The sequence below is a fragment of the Globicephala melas genome, chromosome 6, assembly GCF_963455315.2.
Source record: "Globicephala melas chromosome 6, mGloMel1.2, whole genome shotgun sequence".
Lineage (NCBI taxonomy): Eukaryota > Metazoa > Chordata > Mammalia > Artiodactyla > Delphinidae > Globicephala > Globicephala melas.
Window position 1 is genome coordinate 70784684 of NC_083319.1, and position 22695 is coordinate 70807378.

The 22695-nt window shown below is 43.0% G+C and overlaps 1 protein-coding gene across 1 annotated transcript in view; it reads left to right on the top strand.

Moving 5' to 3' along the window:
- Positions 1-12471: 12471 nt before the first annotated feature.
- MTAP (methylthioadenosine phosphorylase) overlaps positions 12472-22695 on the top strand; it is a 38722-nt gene continuing 28498 nt past the window's right edge. The window contains exons 1-3 of the mRNA XM_030830319.2: positions 12472-12604; positions 20585-20671; positions 21864-21922. Coding sequence (XP_030686179.1) covers positions 12572-12604; positions 20585-20671; positions 21864-21922 — 179 coding nt within the window. The 5' untranslated portion in view covers positions 12472-12571. The remainder of the gene's footprint in view (positions 12605-20584; positions 20672-21863; positions 21923-22695) is intronic.

Genomic DNA, 22695 nt, shown 5'->3' on the forward strand with positions numbered 1-22695 from the left:
GCAGATGACTGGGACACAAAACTGACCAATGTGACAAGGAAAGAACAAAGAAGAATTTCAAGGCAAAATTACATGAAATCTGTTTTTAAATGTCCCTAGAATCCATCAGTTCAGTTGTACAAAATCTGTGATGCCTGGGCTTAATAACAGTCTGAGGGCTTCCCTGGTGGCGCAGTGGTTGAGAGTCCGCCTGCTGATGCAGGGGATACGGGTTCGTGCCCCGGTCCGGGAGGATCCCACATGCCGCAGAGCGGCTGGGCCCGTGGGCCATGGCCACTGGGCCTGCGCGTCCGGAGCCTGTGCTCCGCAACGGGAGAGACCACAGCAGTGAGAGGCCTGCGTACTGCAAAAAAAAAACAAAAAACAAAAAACTAATAAAATAGTTTAATTCATTCAGTTATTTACCACAACCAGGAGTGTTAAAGAACTTGGGGTGCAGATAGATCTTTTATATACTTACCAAGCTATACTAATTTTTTAAAAATAGAATGTTACCTTAAGGCTGGCCTAGTACATATTTGCATATCTTTTACTTCTTATCCTAATAAATACCAGGCACTGTTTCCTTTTAAGAATTGTTTTTTTCTTCTCGTGGCGGGGAAAAAGAATTTAAGTATTTAGAGAACTGCCTATGGAAAAATTTCTCTGAACACAATTTTGTTAAGTTTTGTTGTGTCTATTTGACTTTTTTTTTTTCCAATGACTATACTGTATGCAATGATGACATTGCAGTCTTTGAATCCGAATTTATACCAGTTGAGACATCTCTGGGGTCTTCATGTCTGCATGGGCTTGCCTGACTGGGATTTGAAGGGGCAACAATTTTTAAAATTTATTATTATTACTATTGATTTTCTTACTGTCCTCTTAAGATTTTTTTTTTTTTTTTTTTTTTTTGCGGTACGCGGGCCTCTCACTGTTGTGGCCTCTCTCATTGCGGAGCACAGGCTCCGGACGTGCAGGCCCAGCGGCCATGGCTCACGGGCCCAGCTGCTCCACGGCATGTGGGATCTTTCCCGGACCGGGGCACGAGCCTGTGTCCCCTGCATCGGCAGGCGGACTCTCAACCACTGTGCCACCAGGGAAGCCCCCTCTTAAGATATTTTGTTATCAATGTTCTGCTACATCCAAAGTGGCTGCTTGCTAATACAATTTCACCTTTTTACCTAAGCTTCCAATGCCAAACTCTAATCCACTGACAAAAGTGGTGGCCAAAATGTCCCTACCCATAATATCTGTGACACAGAAACACTGTAAAAAGATCTGAGTCACACAGAATTGGGGATCTGCAAGGACACACTCAGGTTGTTCAGAATTTTTATTTCAGCAAATTTCTACAAGGTGGTGGGGAGTTATGTGAGTTGCTTCAGCCATGACAACTTGACAGCTTTAACGTGCCCAGTTGAGGAAGGGTTACCACCAGCCTGGGTCTATTTTGTAGTACCCATCCAGCACTGACACACTGGTCAGTAGCAGAGATGTGACCTTCAGTGGGAAAGCTGATATGGTCAGCTGAGACGATATATTTCATGCATTTGTGTGAACATTTCTTCTTCAATATTTGATGCTCCTGGAATGATTTAGAAAAGTCTTTTAAATTAGCATGTAATTTAGTCATATTTAAAGACATAAACCATTGTAGATTTTTCCCCGACAAGGGAACGTGGGACATGGAAGGACCATTGCTCAAGACCTGGTGTGGACAGCTATTGGCAACACCATCTCAGTACCTTGTTGGCTAGGTGATAGAAGCTGGCAAGGTATGTACAAGGGATTACATGAAAATAGAGAAAGCTATTGAAATATCCATGTAGTGCCATAATCAGAATTGTTGTAAGATGGCATCGGTACTTTTTTAGAATTGTCTTCAGAAAGACAAGGGTACAGGTAAACAGTAGGAATTTATAGGCCAGAACAGTAGGGCAAGATGCTACTTTCATAGACAGACCCTTGAGACTCCTATTGTCTTGCTGAAGATTCTTTATACCAATCAAAAAGGGAGACCACTGATTATTAGAAATTTTGTCATACTTTGATTCTGGGGATTGTTAAGAAAAAATTATCTAAAACTTGGAAATAAGCCAAAAAGATTACTGTCTGCCTTTTCAAAGACATATTAAAGCATTGCTCAACAAGTCTGCCCAAAGGTCATCTCCTTCTGGGAGGGGAATGGCAAACAACAGCCCAAGCCCTGCTCAGCCAAACCAGCTCTCCACCTGTTTTTGCATAGCTTCAAATGAAGAATGGTTTTTACAATCTTAAGTGATTGGGAAAATATCTAAAGAAGATTAGTCGGGGTAGGAAGACAGCGGAAGAGTAAGACGCGGAGATCACCTTCCTCCCCACAGATACACCAGAAATACATCTACACGTGGAACAACTCCTACAGAACACCTACTGAACACTGGCAGAAGACCACAGACCTCCCAAAAGGCAAGAAACCCCACACGTACCTGGGTAGGGTAAAAGAAAAAATAAACAGAGACAAAAGAATAAGGATGATACCTGCACCACTGGGAGGGAGCTGTGAAGGAGGAAAGGTTTCCAGACACTAGGAAGCCCCTTTGCCGGCGGAGACTGCGGGAGGCGGAGGGGGGAAGCTTCGGAGCCGCGGAGGAGAGCACAGCAACAGGGGTGCGGAGGGCAAAGCGCGGAGATTCCCGCACAGAGGATCGGTGCCGACCAGCACTCACCAGCCCGAGAGGCTTGTCTGCTCACCCGCCGGGGCGGGCGGGGCTGCGAGCTGAGGCTCGGGCTTCGGTCGGAGCGCAGGGAGAGGACTGGGGTTGGCGGCGTGAACACAGCCTGCAGGGGGTTAGTGCACCACGGCTAGCCGGGAGGGAGTTCGGGAAAAGGTCTGGAGCTGCAGAAGAGGCAAGAGACTTTTTCTTCCCTCTTTGTTTCCTGGTGCGCGAGGAGAAGGGATTAAGAGCGCTGCTTAAACGAGCTCCAGAGACGGGTGCGAGCCGCGGCTAAAAGCGCGGACCCCAGAGACGGGCATGAGACGCTAAGGCTGCTGCTGCCGCCAACAGGAAGCCTGTGTGCGAGCACAGGTCACTATCCACACTCCCCTTCCCGGGAACCTGTGCAGCCCGCCACTGCCAGGGTCCCGGGATCCAGGGACAACTTCCCAGGGAGAACGCACGGCACGCCTCAGGCTGGTGCAACGTCACGCCGGCCTCTGCCGCCGCAGGCCCCCCCTGCACTCCGTGCCCCTCCCTCCCCCCCCCCCCCCCGGCCTGGGTGAGCCAGAGCCCCCGAATCAGCGGCTCCTTTAACCCTTTCCTGTCTGAGCCAAGAACAGACGCCCTCCGGCCACCTACACGCAGAGGCGGGGCCAAACCCAAAGCTGAACCCTGGGAGCTGTGAGAACAAAGAGAAAGGGAAATCCCTCCCAGTAGCCTCAGGAGCGGCGGATTAAAGCTCCACAATCAACTTGATATACTCTGCATCTGTGGAATACATAAATAGACAACGAATCATCCCAAATTGAGGAGGTGGACTTTGAGAGCAAGATTTATGATTTTTTCCCCTTTTCCTCTTTTTGTGAGTGTGTATGTGTATGCTTCTGTGTGAGATTTTGTCTCTACAGCTTTGCTTCCACCATTTGTCCTAGGGTTCTATCCGTCCGTTTTTGTTCTTTTTAAATTTTTTTCTTAATAATTATTTTTTATTTTAATAACTTTATTATATTTTATCTTACTTTATTTTACTTTATCTTCTTTCTTTCTTTCCTTCCTTCCCTCCTTCCCTCCTTCCTTCCTTCCTTCCTCCCTCCCTCCCTCCTTTCTTTCTACTTCTACTAATTATTTCTTTCTACTTTTTCTCCCTTTTATTCTGAGCCGTGTGGATGAAAGGCTCTTGGTTCTACAGCCAGGAGTCAGTGCTGTGCCTCTGACGTTGGAGAGCCAACTTCAGGACACTGGTCCACAAGAGACCTCCCAGATCCACATAATGTCAAATGGTGAAAATCTCCCAGAGATCTCCATCTCAACACCAGCACCCAGCTTCACTCAAGGAACAGCAAGCTACAGTGCTGGACACCCTATGCCAAACAACTAGCAAGACAAGAACACAACCCCACCCATTAGCAGAGAGGCTGCCTAAAATCATAATAAGGCCACAGACACCCCAAAACACACCACCAGACGTGGACCTACCCACCAGAAAGACAAGATCAAGCCTGATCCACCAGCACACAGGCACTAGTCTCCTCCACCAGGAAGCCTACACAACCCACTGAACCAACCTTAGCCACTGGGGACAGACATCAAAAACAACGGGAACTACGAACCTGCAGCCTGCAAAAAGGAGACCCCAAACACAGTAAGATAAGCAAAATGACAAGACATAAAAACACACAGCAGATGAAGGAGCAAGATAAAAACTCACCAGAGCTAAAAAATGAAGAGGAAATGGGCAGTCTACCTGAAAAAGAATTCAGAATAATGATAGTAAAGATGATCCAAAATCATGGAAATAGAATAGACAAAATGCAAGAAACATTTAACAAGGACCTAGAAGAACTAAAGATGAAACAAGCAACGATGAACAACACAATAAATGAAATTAAAAATACTCTAGATGGGATCAATAGCAGAATAACTGAGGCAGAAGAACGGATAAGTGACCTAGAAGATAAAATAGTGGAAATAACTAATGCAGAGCAGAATAAAGAAAAAAGAATGAAAAGAACTGAGGACAGTCTCAGAGACCTCTGGGACAACATTAAACGCACCAACATTCAAATTATAGGGGTACCAGAAGAAGAAGAGAAAAAGAAAGGGACTGAGAAAATATTTGAAGAGATTATAGTTGAAAACTTCCCTAATATGGGAAAGGAAATAGTTAATCAAGTCCAGGAAGCACAGAGAGTCCCATACAGGATAAATCCAAGGAGAAATACACCAAGACACATATTAATCAAACTATCAAAAATTAAACACAAAGAAAACATATTAAAAGCAGCAAGGGAAAAACAACAAATAACACACAAGGGAATCCCCATAAGGTTAACAGCTGATCTTTCAACAGAAACTCTGCAAGCCAGAAGGGACTGGCAGGACATATTTAAAGTGATGAAGGAGAAAAACCTGCAAACAATATTACTCTACCCAGCAAGGATCTCATTCAGATTTGATGGAGAAATTAAAACCTTTACAGACAAGCAAAAGCTGAGAGAGTTCAGCACCACCAAACCAGCTTTACAACAAATGCTAAAGGAACTTCTCTAGCCAAGAAACACAAGAGAAGGAAAAGACCTACAATAACGAACCCAAAACAATTAAGAAAATGGGAATAGGAACATATATATCGATAATTACCTTAAATATAAACGGAATAAATGCTCCCACCAAAAGACACAGATTGGCTGAATGCATACAAAAACAAGACCCATATATATGCTGCCTACAAAAGACCCACTTCAGACCTAGAGACACATACAGACTGAAAGTAAGGGGATGGAAAAAGATATTCCATGCAAATGGAAACCAAAAGAAACCTGGAGTAGCAATTCTCATATCAGACAAAATAGACTTTAAAATAAAGACTATTACAAGAGACAAAGAAGGACACTACATAATGATCAAGGGATCGATCCAAGAAGATATAACAATTGTAAATATTCATGCACCCAACATAGGAGCACCTCAATACATAAGGCAAATACTAACAGCCATAAAAGGGGAAATCGACAGTGACACATTCATAGAAGGAGACTTTAACACCCCACTTTCACCAATGGACAGATCATCCAAAATGAAAATAAATAAGGAAACACAAGCTTTAAATGATACATTAAACAAGATGGACTTCATTGATATTTATAGGACATTCCATCCAAAAACAACAGAATACACTTTCTTCTCAAGTGCTCATGGAACATTCTCCAGGATAGATCACATCTTGGGTCACAAATCAAGCCTTGGTAAATTTAAGAAAATTGAAATTGTATCAAGTATCTTTTCCGACCACAAGGCTATGAGATTAGATATCAATTACAGGAAAAGATCTGTAAAAACTACAAACACATGGAGGCTAAACAATACACTACTTAATAACGAAGTGATCACTGAAGAAATCAAAGAGGAAATCAAAAAATACCTAGAAACAAATGACAATGGAGACACGATGACCCAAAACCTATGGGATGCAGCAAAAGCAGTTCCAAGAGGGAAGTCTATAGCAATACAATCCTACCTTAAGAAACAGGAAACATCTCAAATAAACAACCTAACCTTGCACCTAAAGCAATTAGAAAAAGAAGAACAAAAAAACCCCAAAGTTAGCAGAAGGAAAGAAATCATAAAGACCAGATCAGAAATAAATGAAAAAGAAATGAAGGAAACGATAGCAAAGATCAATAAAACTAAAAGCTGGTTCTTTGAGAAGATAAACAACATTGATAAACCATTAGCCAGCCTCATCAAGAAAAAAAGGGAGAAGACTCAAATCAATAGAATTAGAAATGAAAAAGGAGAAGTAACAACTGACACTGCAGAAATACAAAAGATCATGAGAGATTACTACAAGCAACTCTATGCTAATAAAACGGACAACCTGGAATAAATGGACAAATTCTTAGAAATGCACAACCTGCCAAGACTGAATCAGGAAGAAATAGAAAATATGAACAGATCAATCACAAGCACTGAAATTGAAACTGTGATTAAAAATCTTCCAACAAACAAAAGCCCAGGACCAGATGGCTTCACAGGCTAATTCTATCAAACATTTAGAGAAGAGCTAACATCTATCCTTCTCAAATTCTTACAAAATATAGCAGAAGGAGGAACACTCCCAAACTCATTCTACGAGGCCACCATCACCTTGATACCAAAACCAGGCAAGGATGTCACAAAGAAAGAAAACTACAGGCCAATATCACTGATGAACATAGATGCAAAAATCCTCAACAAAATACTAGCAAACAGAATCCAACAGCACATTAAAAGGATCGTATCCCATGATCCAGTGGGGTTTATTCCAGGAATGCAAGGATTCTTCAATATACGCACATCAATCAACGTGATACACCATATTAACAAACTGAAGGAGAAAAACCATATGATCATCTCAATAGATGCAGAAAAAGCTTTTGACAAAATTCAACACCCATTTATGATAAAAACCCTACAGAAAGTAGGCATAGAGGGAACTTTTCTCAACATAATAAAGGCTATATATGACAAACCCACAGCCAACATCGTCCTCAATGGTGAAAAACTGAAAGCATTTCCACTAAGATCAGGAACAAGACAAGGTTGCCCACTCTCACCACTCTTATTCAACATAGTTTTGGAAGTTTTAGCCACAGCAATCAGAGAAGAAAAGGAAATAAAAGGAATCCAAATCAGAAAAGAAGAAGTAAAGCTGTCACTGTTTGCAGATGACATGATACTATACATAGAGAATCCTAAAGATGCTACCAGAAAACTCCTAGAGCTAATCAATGAATTTGGTAAAGTAGCAGGATACAAAATTAATGCACAGAAGTCTCTGGCATTCCTATACACTAATGATGAAAAATCTGAAAGTGAAATCAAGAAAACACTCCCATTTACCACTGCGACAAAAAGAATAAAATATCTAGGAATAAATCTACCTAAGGAGACAAAAGATCTGTATGCAGAAAATTATAAGACACTGGTGAAAGAAATTAAAGATGATACAAATAGATGGAGAGATATACCATGTTCTTGGATTGGAAGAATCAACATTGTGAAAAAGACTCTACTACCCAAAGCAATCTATAGATTCAATGCAATCCCTATCAAAGTACCACTGGCATTTTTCACAGAACTAGAACAAAAAATTACACAATTTGTATGGAAACATAAAAGACCCCGAATAGCCAAAGCAATCTTGAGAAAGAAAAACGGAGCTGTAGGAATCAGGCTTCCTGACTTCAGACTATACTACAAAGCTACAGTAATCAAGACAGTATGGTACTGGCACAAAAACAGAAATATAGATCAATGGAACAGGATAGAAAGCCCAGAGATAAACCCACACACATATGGTCACTTTATTTTTGATAAAGGAGGCAATATAGTGTGGAGAAAGGACAGCCTCTTCAATAAGTGGTGCTTGGAAAACTGGACAGGTACATGTAAAAGTTTGAGATTAGATCACTCTCTAACACCATACACAAAAATAAGCTCAAAATGGATTAAAGACCTAAATGTAAGGCCAGAAACTATCAAACTCTTAAAGGAAAACATAGGCAGAACACTCTATGACATAAATCACAGCAAGATCCTTTTTGACCCACCTCCTAGAGAAATGGAAATAAAAACAAAAATAAACAAATGGGACCTAATGAAACTTCAAAGCTTTTGCACAGCAAAGGAAACCATAAATAAGACCAAAAGACAACCCTCAGAATGGGAGAAAATATTTGCAAATGAAGCAATGGACAAAGGATTAATCTCCAAAATTTACAAGCAGCTCATGTAGCTCAATAACAAAAAAACAAACTATCCAATCCAAAAATGGGCAGAAGACCTAAATAGACATTTCTCCAAAGAAGATATACAAATTTCCAACAAACACATGAAAGAATGCTCAACATCATTAATCATTAGAGAAATACAAATCAAAACTACAATGAGATATCATCTCACACCAGTCAGAATGGCCATCATCAAAAAATCTAGAAACAATAAATGCTGGAGAGGGTGTGGAGAAAAGGGAACCCTCCTGCACTGCTGGTGGGAATGTGAATTGGTACAGCCTCTATGGAGAACAGTATGGAGGTTCCTTAAAAAACTACAAATAGAACTACCATATGACCCAGCAATCCCACTACTGGGCATATATCCTGAGAAAACCATAATTCAAAAAGAGTCATGTACCAAAATGTTCATTGCAGCTCTATTTACAACAGCCCGGAGATGGAAACCACCTAAATGTCCATCATCGGATGAATGGATAAAGAAGATGTGGCACATATATACAATGGAATTTTACTCAGCCATAAAAAGAAACGAAATTGAGCTATTTGTAATGAGGTGGATAGACCTAGAGTCTGTCATACAGAGTGAAGTAAGTCAGAAAGAGAAAGACAAATACCATATGCTAACACATATATATGGAACTTAAGAAAAAAGAAAATGTCATGAAGAACCTAGCGGTAAGACAGGAATAAAAACACAGACCTACTAGAGAATGGACTTGAGGATATGGGGAGGGGGAAGGGTAAACTGTGACAAAGTGGGAGAGCGACATGGACATTTATACAATACCAAATGTAAAATAGATATCTATTGGGAAGCAGCCGCATAGCACAGGGAGATCAGCTCGGTGGTTTGTGACCACCTAGAGGGGTGGGATAGGGAGGGTGGGAGCTAGGGAGACGCAAGAGGGCAGAGATATGGCAACATATGTATATGTATAACTGATTCACTTTGTTATAAAGCAGAAACTAACACACCATTGTAAACCATTTATACTCCAATAAAGATTTTAAAAAAATAATAAAGAAGGTTAATATTTTGTCACATGTGAAAAGTATATGAAATTCAAATTTAAGCATCCATAAGGTTGTACTGGAATACAGCCAGGCTCATTCAATCAGATATTGTTTATGTTTTTGAGTTTCACACACTCCTCAATTTTTGCCTCTTTGTAGGCAAGGTTTGCAGACCCTTTACCTGAGGGCTGTAACTTTGTTTTATTGTTTCTTACTGATAAGCGTTCAGACTCTGGTGGTTGATATCTTGCTTGTTAAGATAGATAAGTGACAATCTTTTTTCGAAGTTGAAGATGCAGGTGGTATCTGTTCACAGACATGATAACCCCGAAGGCTAGAGGTTTATTGCCTTGTAAAATATATACCAGTTTTGTATCTAATTTTTCCATCTTATTCTAACATTCTCTTTTCTGCTGTTGCAGCATCTTACATCCTCCGTTGAATCAGCTTTGTCATCCTGCTGGTTCCTTTATTAATGAGTTAAATACATCTCTGACATGTGCCAACTATTTATTTGTTTGAATGTTTTTAACTTTCTGAAAACTTAATTTGACATGTTCTTCTAAAATCGATTCTTTTATTAAGAAAACTCTACAGTGGTTGTTGTCAGTTCAAATTACCTACAGCAGGCCAGTCCCATTCTTCTAATATTTGTATGCTCTTTTCTCAAAATGCATAATGATGAAAACTGCTAGAGTCCCCTTGGAAGGGGGATCAATTTGTCTTGAACTCCATGCCCCATACACAAAGAACAAAATAGTGCCTTACAGTCAGCTGGTGGGTGGGTGCCTGTTTTCTGAGAAGTTAAAAAATTGTTTAAATTTTGTCTAGAAATGCTAATTTCTTCCCAGAAATGGCTTATAAATTACATCACTGAAAAAACCAGACCAGACTTGGGACACTGTTCCCTTCACAGACATCACAAGTTCAAGAGCAAATGCTTGAGCCCTGTCCTGAAATTTAAAGTAGAAAAGTCCAGAAGTCCAGTTTAGCCCTGTTAAAAAGAAAACTACAAGCCCAAAATGGCATCACTTGCTTGTGCTAAAAGCCTATGAAACCAAAATTAGACTCAATACCTAACCTAACCGCAGTTTCGACCTTCCTCAGAAATAGTTTGAAATTTTCTGATCAGCACCAATGAGGTAATCTGTCACAAGGGTCCTCTCCATCCATCTCTCCCTCCTCCCCTCCCCCACTACAGAGGAAGAAGAGGCAATATGCATGATAAAACCCTTGCTGGTCCTTTCCATCCAAAAAGATGTCCTGGCCTAAAAATAATCATTTCTTTTCTTTTGCTAATAGCTCCCTGCCCCATCCTTCTTCCTATAAAAACCTTCCATTGTGTACAACACTTCTGAGAGCGCTCTAGTTCTAGCTAGGTGGGATGCTGCCCTTATGAATTGCCTAATAAAGCTAGTCAGACTTCCAATTTACTCAGTTGAATTTTGTTTTTAACCCTTCCAGGTTTCCAACTCCTTCTTTGTCTAGGGGTCTTCTAATGCTTACAGGATTTAACTTGTTTACAGGGTCTAACTAACTCTCCGCAGGGAGGCAGTGCTGAGTAGAAACTGGACTTGCTGGTCACATTAAAGCACATAAGTTGGTCAAGATCCCCTAATTGTGAAGCAGCCATAAAACCCAAGTACCTGTGTCCCTGCAATGGTTCCCCTCTGAGTAGTGGGCTACCAACAATAGGACAAGCAGCAGGCAGGCTCCTAGGAAACTACATTTGGGAGGAACTCCCAGCCTCCTGCTCTTTCAAAGGAGCACCCCAATCTTCTACTTTTATTCTTTGCTATTTCATTTTATGACTTAAAAGAAATAGAAGAAAAATTACATTGCAAGAAAATTTAAACCTAGAGCAAATGATAAGGAGAGAGTGAAAGTCTTTACTGTTTAAGTGAACAGTATACAGGAAGCACCCAGTGATGTTTTGAATGAAATTATGCTTGCATCGTGTTTCAGTGTTTTACTGCTATAGGGAAAGAGGAAAGTCTACCCTTCCACAGCCATTCTCCCACCCCCAGAGTAATCTGCAAAGTTTCTGTATATCAGAACATCACTGTCACCCAGCATTTTGTTGAAGAGTTTAATCCATCCAGGGAGTTTAAATTGGATTATCCCAGTAGAGAAGGGATGGGGATTTTGAGAGTAAGGGATTATCCCAGTGAAGGGCTGGTATAACGGGGGTGGGGGGTGGGGGGTGGGTGACCAGCCAGTGCTGAGTGATGAAGACATGAGTCTGGATTCTGAAATCTAGTTGGCTTGGATTTTGGCTGGTGTGGGTAAGGTTAAAGATGGCCCCGGCCCTGTTGACCCAGGCTGGGAGTTAGGTAATATTTTATCCCCTTGAAAGCCTGACCTCAAACAGCCAGAGTTTGTAGGTCAGAAAGGTTATCCAGCAGCACGTTACTCTGTTTATTTTCTTTTTGCCATCCCTGAGTCTTGGGTCAACCCCTCCCCTGCTCTGTCCCCCACGAATTAACAGAAAGGAGCAAACCCCCGGTTGGGTCACGGTGATAAGAAGAGCCAACCGCGCCCCGCCCCGCCCCGCGTTAGCAGCTGGAGGTAACCTTGGCGAAGAGCCTGTTCCCTCCTCTCCACGATTTTCCCTCCCGCGAGAACTTCTGCACCGAGAATGGGCCTGGTTTTACAGATAAGGCCGAGCTTGCAGCTGAGACGAGGCGGAGCCGGAGTGCTGCTCTTCCTTCTTTGTAGCGTTCTTGTGATGGTTAACGGAGCTGATTAAAGTGCAAAGCACAGAGTCTGGAACAACATAAGTACTCAATCAGCGGTCTCCATTATTCTCACTATCATGAGCCCGTTAGTTATAACTGGGGGTCGAAAAAAAATCAACGGAGAAACAGAAAGGTCTGCAAACGGGGCGGGACACTGGAACCTCAAATTGAGGTGGGGGGGTGGCGGGGGAGAGCCCACACCAGCAGCCAATCCAGCTGTCCCGGGGAGGAAGAGGAGGAGCCACAGCCGCCCCCGGGACCTCGTTGGTCAACCCCGGGCCCAGCGCCTGAAACCGCTTCGCTCCGCCGCTGCACGTCTCCACCCCGCCCGAGGCCGTCGCTCCTTCCTCGCGCAGCCATGGCCTCAGGTGCCACTCCCGCGGCCGTGAAGGTGAGATTAGTCGTTCCGGCTGCTGCGGTCCTCCGTGCCCTGTACGATCCCGCTCCCGCTCGGGGGGACCGCGCCTCTGGGCCGTGCGCCCAGCCAGCGCGCCCCCGCCGCGGCGGGGAGGGTCTGAGGCCGGTTAGCCCAGGGGCGGCGAGCGGGGGAGAGGGAACAATTGCAGAGTCGTCCCCCAACCTTTGGTCTCAGCTGCATCCGCAGCGCGCAGCGGGTAGGCAAGCACTTAAGAGAGAGGGACAGCGGACCGGTGCTGCGCCCGCGCCCAACCCTTCCCGAGCACCTTTCTGGGCAGATGCGTCTGGCAGGGGCTAGCGGGTGTGCCAGGTGGGTGGGTACCTGCAACCGCTGAGACGGACTCCTTGAGCCCTGACCGACTTCAAAGCTTCCGCTCTGACTTGGCTCTCTGCCCGCGGCCCACGTGGGAAAACTGCATGCTTGCTCTTTTGCAAGCTTCCGGCTTTTTTGTGTGTTCTAAACTTAGGCCTTCTCTGCTTTAGGAACTCTTGAGAGTTTTTTACAACACCGAAATGGAGTATAGGAATGCTGGGCCACTCTCTGGAGGCCTCTGGCTTTAAACTGCTTTGCTGGCAACCTTGAAAGTTAGGGATCAGTTTCCTTGTGCCCTTGGTCCTCACAGGTCTCGGTACAAGGCATCATTGTGCAGTGGGAGCTTTGGCCGGAGGAGGGCACGAGTTCCGAGGATTGCAACAAGTTTCCCTGGGGCTTTGACGCACTTCTTCCTGGTTGATGTCTCGCAGGGAGGGACTGTAGAATTCCAGTCCACAGAAATAAACAGGATCAAAGTTAAGATCTCTTCCAGGCTGTTTATGATCAGCTAAAAACTCAGTTGACTTGTTTGGCTTTAGAAATTCTTGGTCGTGAGATAGGAAGGCCCGTCGCCTTCAAGTCTCTCTCTTGACTCCGCGTTTTGTGTTCAGTTCCCCCTGGAGAAGGCAAATCTCTGAGATCAGTGTGTAATCAACCAGAGTGATTAGCTTAGTAGGCCCTTGCAGCTTTCAGACACTTGATGTCAGGGGGTGGGTTGGGGAGAGTTGCAGTCACATTTAGATACTGTATTCCCTTTGCCATTTTGAAAAGAATCTTGCATTAAACAAATATTGTAGAATGCCTCTTCCTTATCAGTCATGGAGAACAAAGCAGAATTTTTATGAAGCTCTTTTTCATTTCAGTAAAATGGGAACATTACTGCAGGGTTTGCTGGGACGTTAGAATTGTATTGTCTTTCTAGCACATGGCTGAAACTTATTAAATGGTAGTGCTTCTGAGTGAGGGAGATGAGATTAATTTTGAACATCTTTTCTCCAAAAATTAAATTATGATAGGCCACAGTTTTCAGTGGGCAGGCAGGAAACTATTGCCTTTCCTTTACAGGAATACACTTAAAGTGACATTAAAAATAGAGAGCGGTGGTATTTAAAACAGTCTCACTTTAACCTGGTTTTGCATTCTCCCTACCACAGTTTCCCTGTAAGATTAGTGCAGTGCATTTAAGTGCAGAATGGGCACTGTGATCAGAGCCCTGATGTAAATATTGAATGATGTACATTTTTGTTCTTGGCCAGCTGCTGAATATAAAATTAATAGGTACAAATAGTGCTAGGCCTGCCTGCTGATTTCTCTCTTTGGGGTTAGAACAGGTGATAATTTTGCTGTTGCAAATCCATGATTCCTACACCACTTCTGCCAGACTGCTGAGGCAACATCCTATATAGAAAACATGAACTGCTAGTGTCCAGAGCAAAATAAGCTAATGGAAACCATATCCTATCCCCAGATCATAAAATATAGAGCTGGAGTGTTCCTTAAGACCATATAACCACACAAACCTCTTTTTGTGGACATAAAGCTGAGGCCCAGAAAGGTCACCTAAGGAGTCCAGAATTATAGTTGGACCTAGGTAGTGATAGAATTGGCCTAGAGCCTGGCATTCCACCAACTACATGTTGTGAGCCATTTCTGAAATCTGACATGTGGTCCCTGTGCCCTGTTTTATTCTGTTGACAAAGGTCATGCAGCCTTAAGGAAGGGGGAGTGTAGAGTGTTTGCATGAAGCAAGCTGCTTGCCGAATGCCCAGTGGATACTCTCCCATAGTATTAGTAGCAGCCACTGTCTGGAAGGACCTCAGGGAGACAGTGTCCTCCGGCAACAGCCATGGGCAGTGGCATGCTTGGCCATGCAGAGGGCTGAACCGGATCTCTGGCATTCCGGAGGGCTCCTGTAATGGGCCACGGCTCCCCTAGGCAGCTGCCCAGCTTTTACTCTGAGGGATTAAAAATAACTCTTGTTTACATGGTTGCTATGACAAGGAGGGGATATGGTCCCATCATAGTTGGGTAGTGGGCTATAAACAAAATGGTATCAATATTAAGGGGGACGGGCAAGTCTAGACTGTGGAGAACAGGCCTTTGAAACTCTCCTTTTTGATGGCTGAGTGCGGCCAGCAAAGGCCTTCACACTGAAAGTCCTTGAGTGACCTTCAGAAACTGGTGGACAACCCACAGGCCCCAGTCAGAAACCAAATGACCAATGAGCCTTCATTTTTTGCCTAGAGACACAATGCCATTTGGGGTACGACAATTCCTCCCTTAGTATAACTGTCCTGAGCATTGTAGGACATAGAACACATCCTGGGTCCCCTCTCCCCACAAAATGCTGGTAGCACTCCCTCCAGTCATTGTGGCAGCCAGAAATTTCCCCGTGGATTTCCAGGCACCTCTCAGGAGAGCCTCAGCACTTGGTTGAGGACCCCTGGGCTGTAAATCCCTGAGACAGAGACCGCCTGGTGAGGAGATGAAGAAGCAGCCAGGTTGGTGTCCTGAGCAGCAGAGAAAAACAGAGATGGGGGCTTTTTTGCTGTTGTTACTTTGAGAAAGGGGTTTGTGTGTGTGTGTGTGTGTGTGTGTGTGTCTGCTTTGTGTCTTCATTGTGTTGCGCGGGCTTCATCTTGAGGTGGCTCCTCTTGTGAGGCACGGGCTCTAGGCACACAGGTTTCAGTAGTTGTGGCATGTGGGCTCAGTAGTTGTGGCTTATGGGCTCTAGAGCTCAAGCTCAGTAGTTGTGGCGCATAGGCTTAGTTACCCCGCGGCATGTGGGATCTTCCCAGACCAGGGATTGAACCTGTGTCCCCTGCATTGGCAGGCGGATTCCTATCCCTTGCACCACCAGGGAAATCCCTGAGGAAGGTTTTTTGATTGTGATTATAATCATGGTATTCTAGTCTGTGCCTCAAAAGCATCTAAAGCAGTAGTTCTCAAAGCCTGTGCTGCATCTGCACCCTCCTGGGAATTTGTTAGAAATGCAAATTCTTGGGCCCTTCCCCAATCCTGCTGAATCTGAAATAGGGAGGTGGGCAGCAAATTGGATTTTCAAGAGCCTCAGTATATTCAGGTACCCGCTAAAATGTGATAACCATTGGCCATGGAGCTTTGAAAAGGCTGGGCATCTGCATTTTTAACAAGTTCCTCAGGTGTTTCTTAGTGAACTAGTTTCCTTGGCTGCTCTCACAACCACCACAAACTGGATGGCATAGAACAACACAGGTGTAGTCGCTTAACAATTCTAGCAGTCACAAGTCCAGAATGAGTCCTATGGAGCTAAAATCAAGATGTCAGTAGGGCAGGTTCTCTTGGAGGATCTAAGGGAGAATGTTTCCTTGCTTTTTCCGGCTTCTAGAGATCACCAGCGTTCCTTGGCTCTGGGCCCTACATTACATCGCCTTTTCTCCCCCTGCTTCCATCATCACATCGCCTTCTTCCTCATTCGACCTTATTAAAAGGACCCTTGTGATTACATTTAGGGTCCACCCAGATAATCCAGAATCATCCCCCCATCTCAAAGTCATTAATCACACAGGTAACATGCACAGGTTCTCGTAATTAGAATGCTGACAGGCTCTCTTGCAGGAGCCATTATTCAGCCTATGATGCTCAGCTAGCCCAGATTTTAGAAATTGATGATCTGGGCCCTAGAGCAAGGGTGCTCAATTATGGCTACACATTAGAACCACCTGAGGAGCTTTAAGAAAAATAACAACTCTGTCTTGCTCAATTAGAATATCTGGAATCTGGGACCTGGGCTTTGGTACTGAAAGCTCCCCTGGGGATTCTAGTATCCAGCAGCTGACCCAGGAGGAGCACCAGGAAGAATCCTATGTTCTTCTACAAGTGAAGGAGAGTGCTACAGAGTACAGTAAGCTTTGAGGAAAATCCTCCTCAAAAAGTCACTGACCACTTCTGGAAGTGAACTGTATCTTCAAAGAGGGTGTCTGCCCATTAGAATAATATCTTGACTTTGCAAGGAGAGGTTGGTTAAATAAAAACTACAGATGTTCTGAACCTGAAGTTATTTTGGATTAGCACTCCCCCCACCAAGACCTCATTTAATTTTAATTACCTCTTCAAAGACTCTATTTCCAAAAATAGTCAAATCCTGCCCTTTAATGATGGCTAATCATCAAAGAAAGGCAAACCAAAACCACAATGAGATCATCTCACACCTGTCAAAATGGCTATCATCAAAAAGTCTACAAATAACAAATGTTGATGGAAGCAACCTAAGTGCCCATGAGCAGATGAAAGGATAAAGAAGTGGTATATGTATACACAATGGAATATTAGCCATAAGAAAAGAATGAAATTCTCCACTTCATGGGGTGCTAGGTTCCTCCATGTAGTATAAAGTGATGGTGAGCGGCTGTTGAAACCAAGTGGGGTATGTGAAATCTCCTGTGGCTGGTACCAGGGGAAGTGGACACAGGGTAGGGGTTGGTGTGAACCCTTTTGGCATCGTTGGAAGTAACCATTCTGGCTGGGTAAGCCAACATTTAGATAAAATGCTTACACAGTCTCAGAGAGGAAGTCAAACCATCTCTTCTTTTTGAGGAGTTTGACTTGGTGGTCTGCAAGTGGAAAAGTGTGGGATGAATCAACTTGCTGTTAAAATCTAGCAATGGCCTTGATGGACCAGGGGGTCCTTATTTCAGAACTTTATCTTGTGTAGTGAAGAAGTCCTGGCTGGGCAGAATTGGCCCAGAAATTCCATCTCAGACCTTGAACACTTTTCCTAAGCATTCCTAGGACTGCTTGGACTGAGGGCGATGCCTCTGGCCTAGGAAGCCTGGTAAGTATGCATGAGATCATGCATGGACAGCCCCCTCCCTTCCAAGGTGGTTCACTCAGGTGCCCAGAGTTGCTGTTTCCATGCTTGCTCTGTGACCTTGGTCCAGAACTTGAACTCTGAGGATCAGTTTCTTCATAACATGGAGACAAATTTCTAATAGGTTGTGGTGTTTATCAAGGATTCCAGGGGATACTGGGAGGTAGTACATCATAGTGGTTGAGTATGAAAGACCTGGGTTCCAATCCCAGCTTTGCTCTTTATAATTTGCTCTCTGGACAAATTTCTTTTAAGTTTTGTGTTTCTCTTTCCTCTTTTATAAAATGGGTGTTACACTATAGGGCCCATCTTACAGGGTGGTTGTGAAGATTAAATGAGGTAAGGCCCCTGGAGAACTTGGCCACAGTGCCTGTGACATGTAAATGCAAAGACACAGTTACTTTATCAAGGCAGGTACTGAGCTGACCATTTGAATTTAGAGGCTGGAGGGGAATGACAGGCCACTGGTGCTTGGGAGTTTCGTCCCATAGTTATACTTTACCATGGAGCCAGCAGGTGGCGACATTGCCATATCTTGGCACTGCTGGCCTCCGTCTGCAGCAAGAAAAAGGTTAGGGATTGAGTTCCCTGGTGTGGCTGTACTCAGTTGCTACACTTGTCCTGTGTCCCTTCCAAGATATGGGTTTTGAGAAACAGCTTGAGCCAGTTTGACTGGACGGGCTCTCCTGCAGATAACTCCAGTGCCAGAGAACACATCCTGGCCTTTCTGATGAGCTGTAACGGCTCTTGTTCTCACACTCAGTACTAAATATTCCTCACTGAGGGCTGAGTTAGCAGCTACCCAGTGCATGGTCATCATGCAGCCAGAGTGGTTTGGGCTGAAGCTTGGGGCTGCTGAGGGTGGGCTCCAGGGCACTGAACTTCAGCAAGACCCCAACTGGCATTTCTTATTCACTGCTGTGAGGCTGGGCTGGCTTGCCTGAACAGAGGGTGGTTTCAAAACCAAGTCTGGTTTGTTTTGTATGTACGAGTCTGAGTCCAGTGTTAGATCCAGAATGCGAGATGCCATGGCCCAGGGGAACGGCCAGAAACAGCCAAGTCAGAGTGGTAGTATTTTTAAAAAAAAAGGAAGCAAAAAAACACCAGACGTTTCCATGAGTAGTAGAGTCCCCAGAGGGTAGGCTGAGAGTAATTTCAAAGTCAGCAACTCAGTTCGGCGGTCTGAGGTGATGACATGGGCTGGACAGTTCATTGCACCCCCTACCCCATCCCAACTATGATCTGTGGTGCTTTGGCCTTACATGAAATGATAAAATAAAGACACCAGCTAGAGGATGGGTTAGGATTTCATAAAATAGTGCGATTTAAAAAATTTCTACTGAACTGAAATGAATTTAAACCCACTGACTTAAGTGAACACTTCTGTTGATTTGAAAACTGCAGTCCTGTATTGATTAGTCTTTACCTACAATGTTAAGTTGTAACAAAGAAAAATGTTGACTTGCTGTAGAATATGTAACCTGCTGTGGTTTCAACAATGTACCACAAGGTGGCAGCAACTTCAAAAACTGGTTTAGCCACCTGAGGAAGTCGTGAGATGCTTTCCAAGTACTAAATCATGTAACCTGCAGTTCTTTGTAAAAATCTTACTCAATCGCCCTTTTTCTTATTTCGTTGATTTATTTTTCTAGGAAATAGGGCCACAGAGGTAACTATTTTCCCACATACTAGTATAAATCAACTGTGTAACCTGATCTCAAAATTATTTAATTCAGATGTTCAGTTAATTTTTAACTTTGGAGTTTTGTTCTCAAGGAGCTACTTCCGCTGAGTAGAAATTTTACTCAAGTGACAATAGATTTAAAGCTGTTCATTGAAAAAAAAATGCTCAGGTGACTTTTTATTAGGTTTCTAGTTCATCTCTGTAGCCTGTTGCTGACAATTTAAATAGTATTTTTCCTTTAGGAAGTATCAACCCAGGGAAACCTTCCTAATGATTTCAGTTATTTCATTTTTAGTTAACAGTTTAGTTAATATATTTAGTTATCTTTGTAATTGTTTTTGTTCAAGTGTCTTAATCATCAAATTAGATTAACTCTATAGGGTAATATCAGGGTTTTTAGACTCAGATTACTTCCTGAAGACGAGGACAATTAAGTTAATGTCTGAAAAATGCAATAAGACACTTGAAAATAATTTGGAACTACAGACCTTTGAATTACTTACTTACACTTACATGTATATGAATGACAGTTGGATTTCATAAATATAGAGGTTAACTTTTCATGCTATTCCAGATTCCTCTATCTGTGATCCCTTACAGCTCTGATTTTAGTGGCATAGGAAAGAAAATCTCTCGTTTCTTTATCAAGTGCGGTAATCAGGAGAAATCCTTACCAAATGGAAATGCTGAATATTTTCTATCCTAGTTGTTTTTTGAACATTTATTCCATCACGTATTTAGTAGAGATAATAAAATTGGTTAGAAAGTACTTTCTCCAACCATATTTACCTATTTTTAGGTTTGGCTTTATGATTTAAACTAGTTGAAGTACGTTTCCATGCTAATTTGTTATTTAGATAGTCAGCAAAAATGTGATTTAGTCCGAAAAGGTGACTCATGCTTTGGTTATTTCTGGAATATAGAAGGCTTTCGAATGTTTGCTGAATAAATGATTGCTTTTCAGGAATGTTCAGATTTTTAAAATAACTAGGGCTTACCAGGAATGGAGAAGAGCATATGAGTATGGATAAACGAATTTGCTTAAAATAGTGATTTTGTTTCTACTGCAAACTGATCAAATGTGATATCTTTTTATTGTCTCCTTCAGATTGGAATAATTGGTGGGACAGGCCTGGATGATCCAGAAATCTTAGAAGGAAGAACCGAAAAATATGTGGACACTCCATTTGGCAAGGTTAATATCCAGTTAGTGGAGACATACTAGCTTTTTTCTTTCTCCTTCCTGGCTTGATTTTTAAGTTAAAAATTTTTTTTAAATTGCTTTTGTCTTGGCAGCACAGGGCTGCCTGCCCCAGGCTGAGAGAGGCCAGGAGTTTCTGTTACTGGGCTCTGCCAACTGAGACAGTATCCCTGAGATTGCCTTGGACTTGACGACTGAGAACATGGCTTTTAAATGTGTACAAATAATTTCTTAATTATATCCCTAGAAGCCAGATGCCCATTTCAAACACAGGAACTGTACTCTCCAGATCACTGCATTCAAATCAGCTTCTAATTTGGGGCCTATCGGTCATACTACAGTCTGTAACAAATGGGAGGAGATATCTAATGGCCTTTTCTTAGTAAGCCCTGGCCCAAAGGGGGATTTTGGGGGGAATGAGAACACAACTGCATAACTGAATTGGAAATAAAACACTCCTCCTTTTCTATTAAAAGGAGGCTGTTTAGTTCTCCCAGCTAGGGTGAGGGTGTCTGCCTTCTCCTAACTCCATAGGGCTACTTCCAAATGCTGTGGTTCCTCTGATCCTCCTACGAAGATCCCTGTATTTGGCAATCCCAACCAAACCCTCCTTTTCAGCCAAGTCCTTAGATTTGATCCGGTATCTTCCAAGTCCTGCTGTCAGCTTGTTCACTTCTTAGCCTCATGTTTTCTTAACCTCCTAGGTTCTCAGACTTTTTCCTCCATTACCTGAGGTCATCTTGTGGCCATCTTAGACCTGGTTAACACAGCAAACGGTTCCAGTGCTGAGTTCTTAAATTCCCTGATAGGGGCCTCCTATTCCTTTTGCATTTCACTCTCACACCTGTTCTTGAACCTGCCAAATAGCCTTGACACATCTGTGTATGATCAGTGTGGCATCAGAGTCCCCAGGGGTGCTTGCTACAAATAGATCTTACTAAATGGTACCTACCCACGCACGCTTCTAAGTCTTACGAATCTCTGTACTGGTAGAGAGGGCTCAGTAAATATTGAGTGACTAAGTTGATCCATCAAATTGAGACTCTTTCACTTCTTTGAAATATACCCTCAGACCCCAAGTTTCTATGACTCCTACTACAGATGAACTATTGAAATGGCAGCTTTTTGATTGTTTCTATATGTGTTTTTAAATCACTGACTTGTAACCATTTTTCACTGTGTGCAGCCTTCTGATGCCTTAATTTTGGGGAAGATAAAGAATGTTGATTGCGTCCTCCTTGCAAGGTAACGTATTTCAAGCTTTTGAATGTTACTACTAAAGAACATTTTAAATTTAACTTAAATTATGAAAAGAGTCATGATGCAGGTATGAGTTTTTAATGTGTCGGTGGAGCCATAGCATCTGAGTCATCTTTATCGCTTACAGTTTCAGGGTAGGTTTTACTGACTTTGGAGATTAAAGATCTTGCCTATCCCCCCTTAGGTTGGGAAAAGGTTTAGAACAATCCAATGAGTGATGCAATGATTTGACTAAACGTGAAGCTCTGCTTTCAGTTCTAGCTGCAAGAGGAAATGTTTTCTTTTGTTCTTTTCTGTCTTTTATCTTCTAGTTCACAAGATCGAGAAAAACTGCTTCATTCATGACCCCTTGTGTAGTAATAGTTCTAGATTTGTGGGGAGTGGGTTTCGGGTCACTGAAGTGGGTTCTCGGTGGTGTCTACACCCTTATTGCCTTGACAAGGCTCGTGCTGTCCCCTAAAGAGAAGAGCAAGTCATTTTATCACACAGTTAGAAATTAGTCAGACTGCGTGTATTAGCTTTCTATTGCTGCATAACAAATGACCACAAATTTAGCAGCCTGAAATAGCATACATCATCCCACAGTTTCCAGCTAACCCGAGTGTGGGCACAGCTCATCTGGGTCCTCTTCAGGGTCACACAAGTAAATATTGTGTCACATGGGTATATTTAAGTGCTTGTTCTTATCTGGAGCTCCAGGTCCTCGTTCAAGCTCATGTAGGAGTTGGCAGAACTCAGTTCCTCAGGGTTGAAGGACG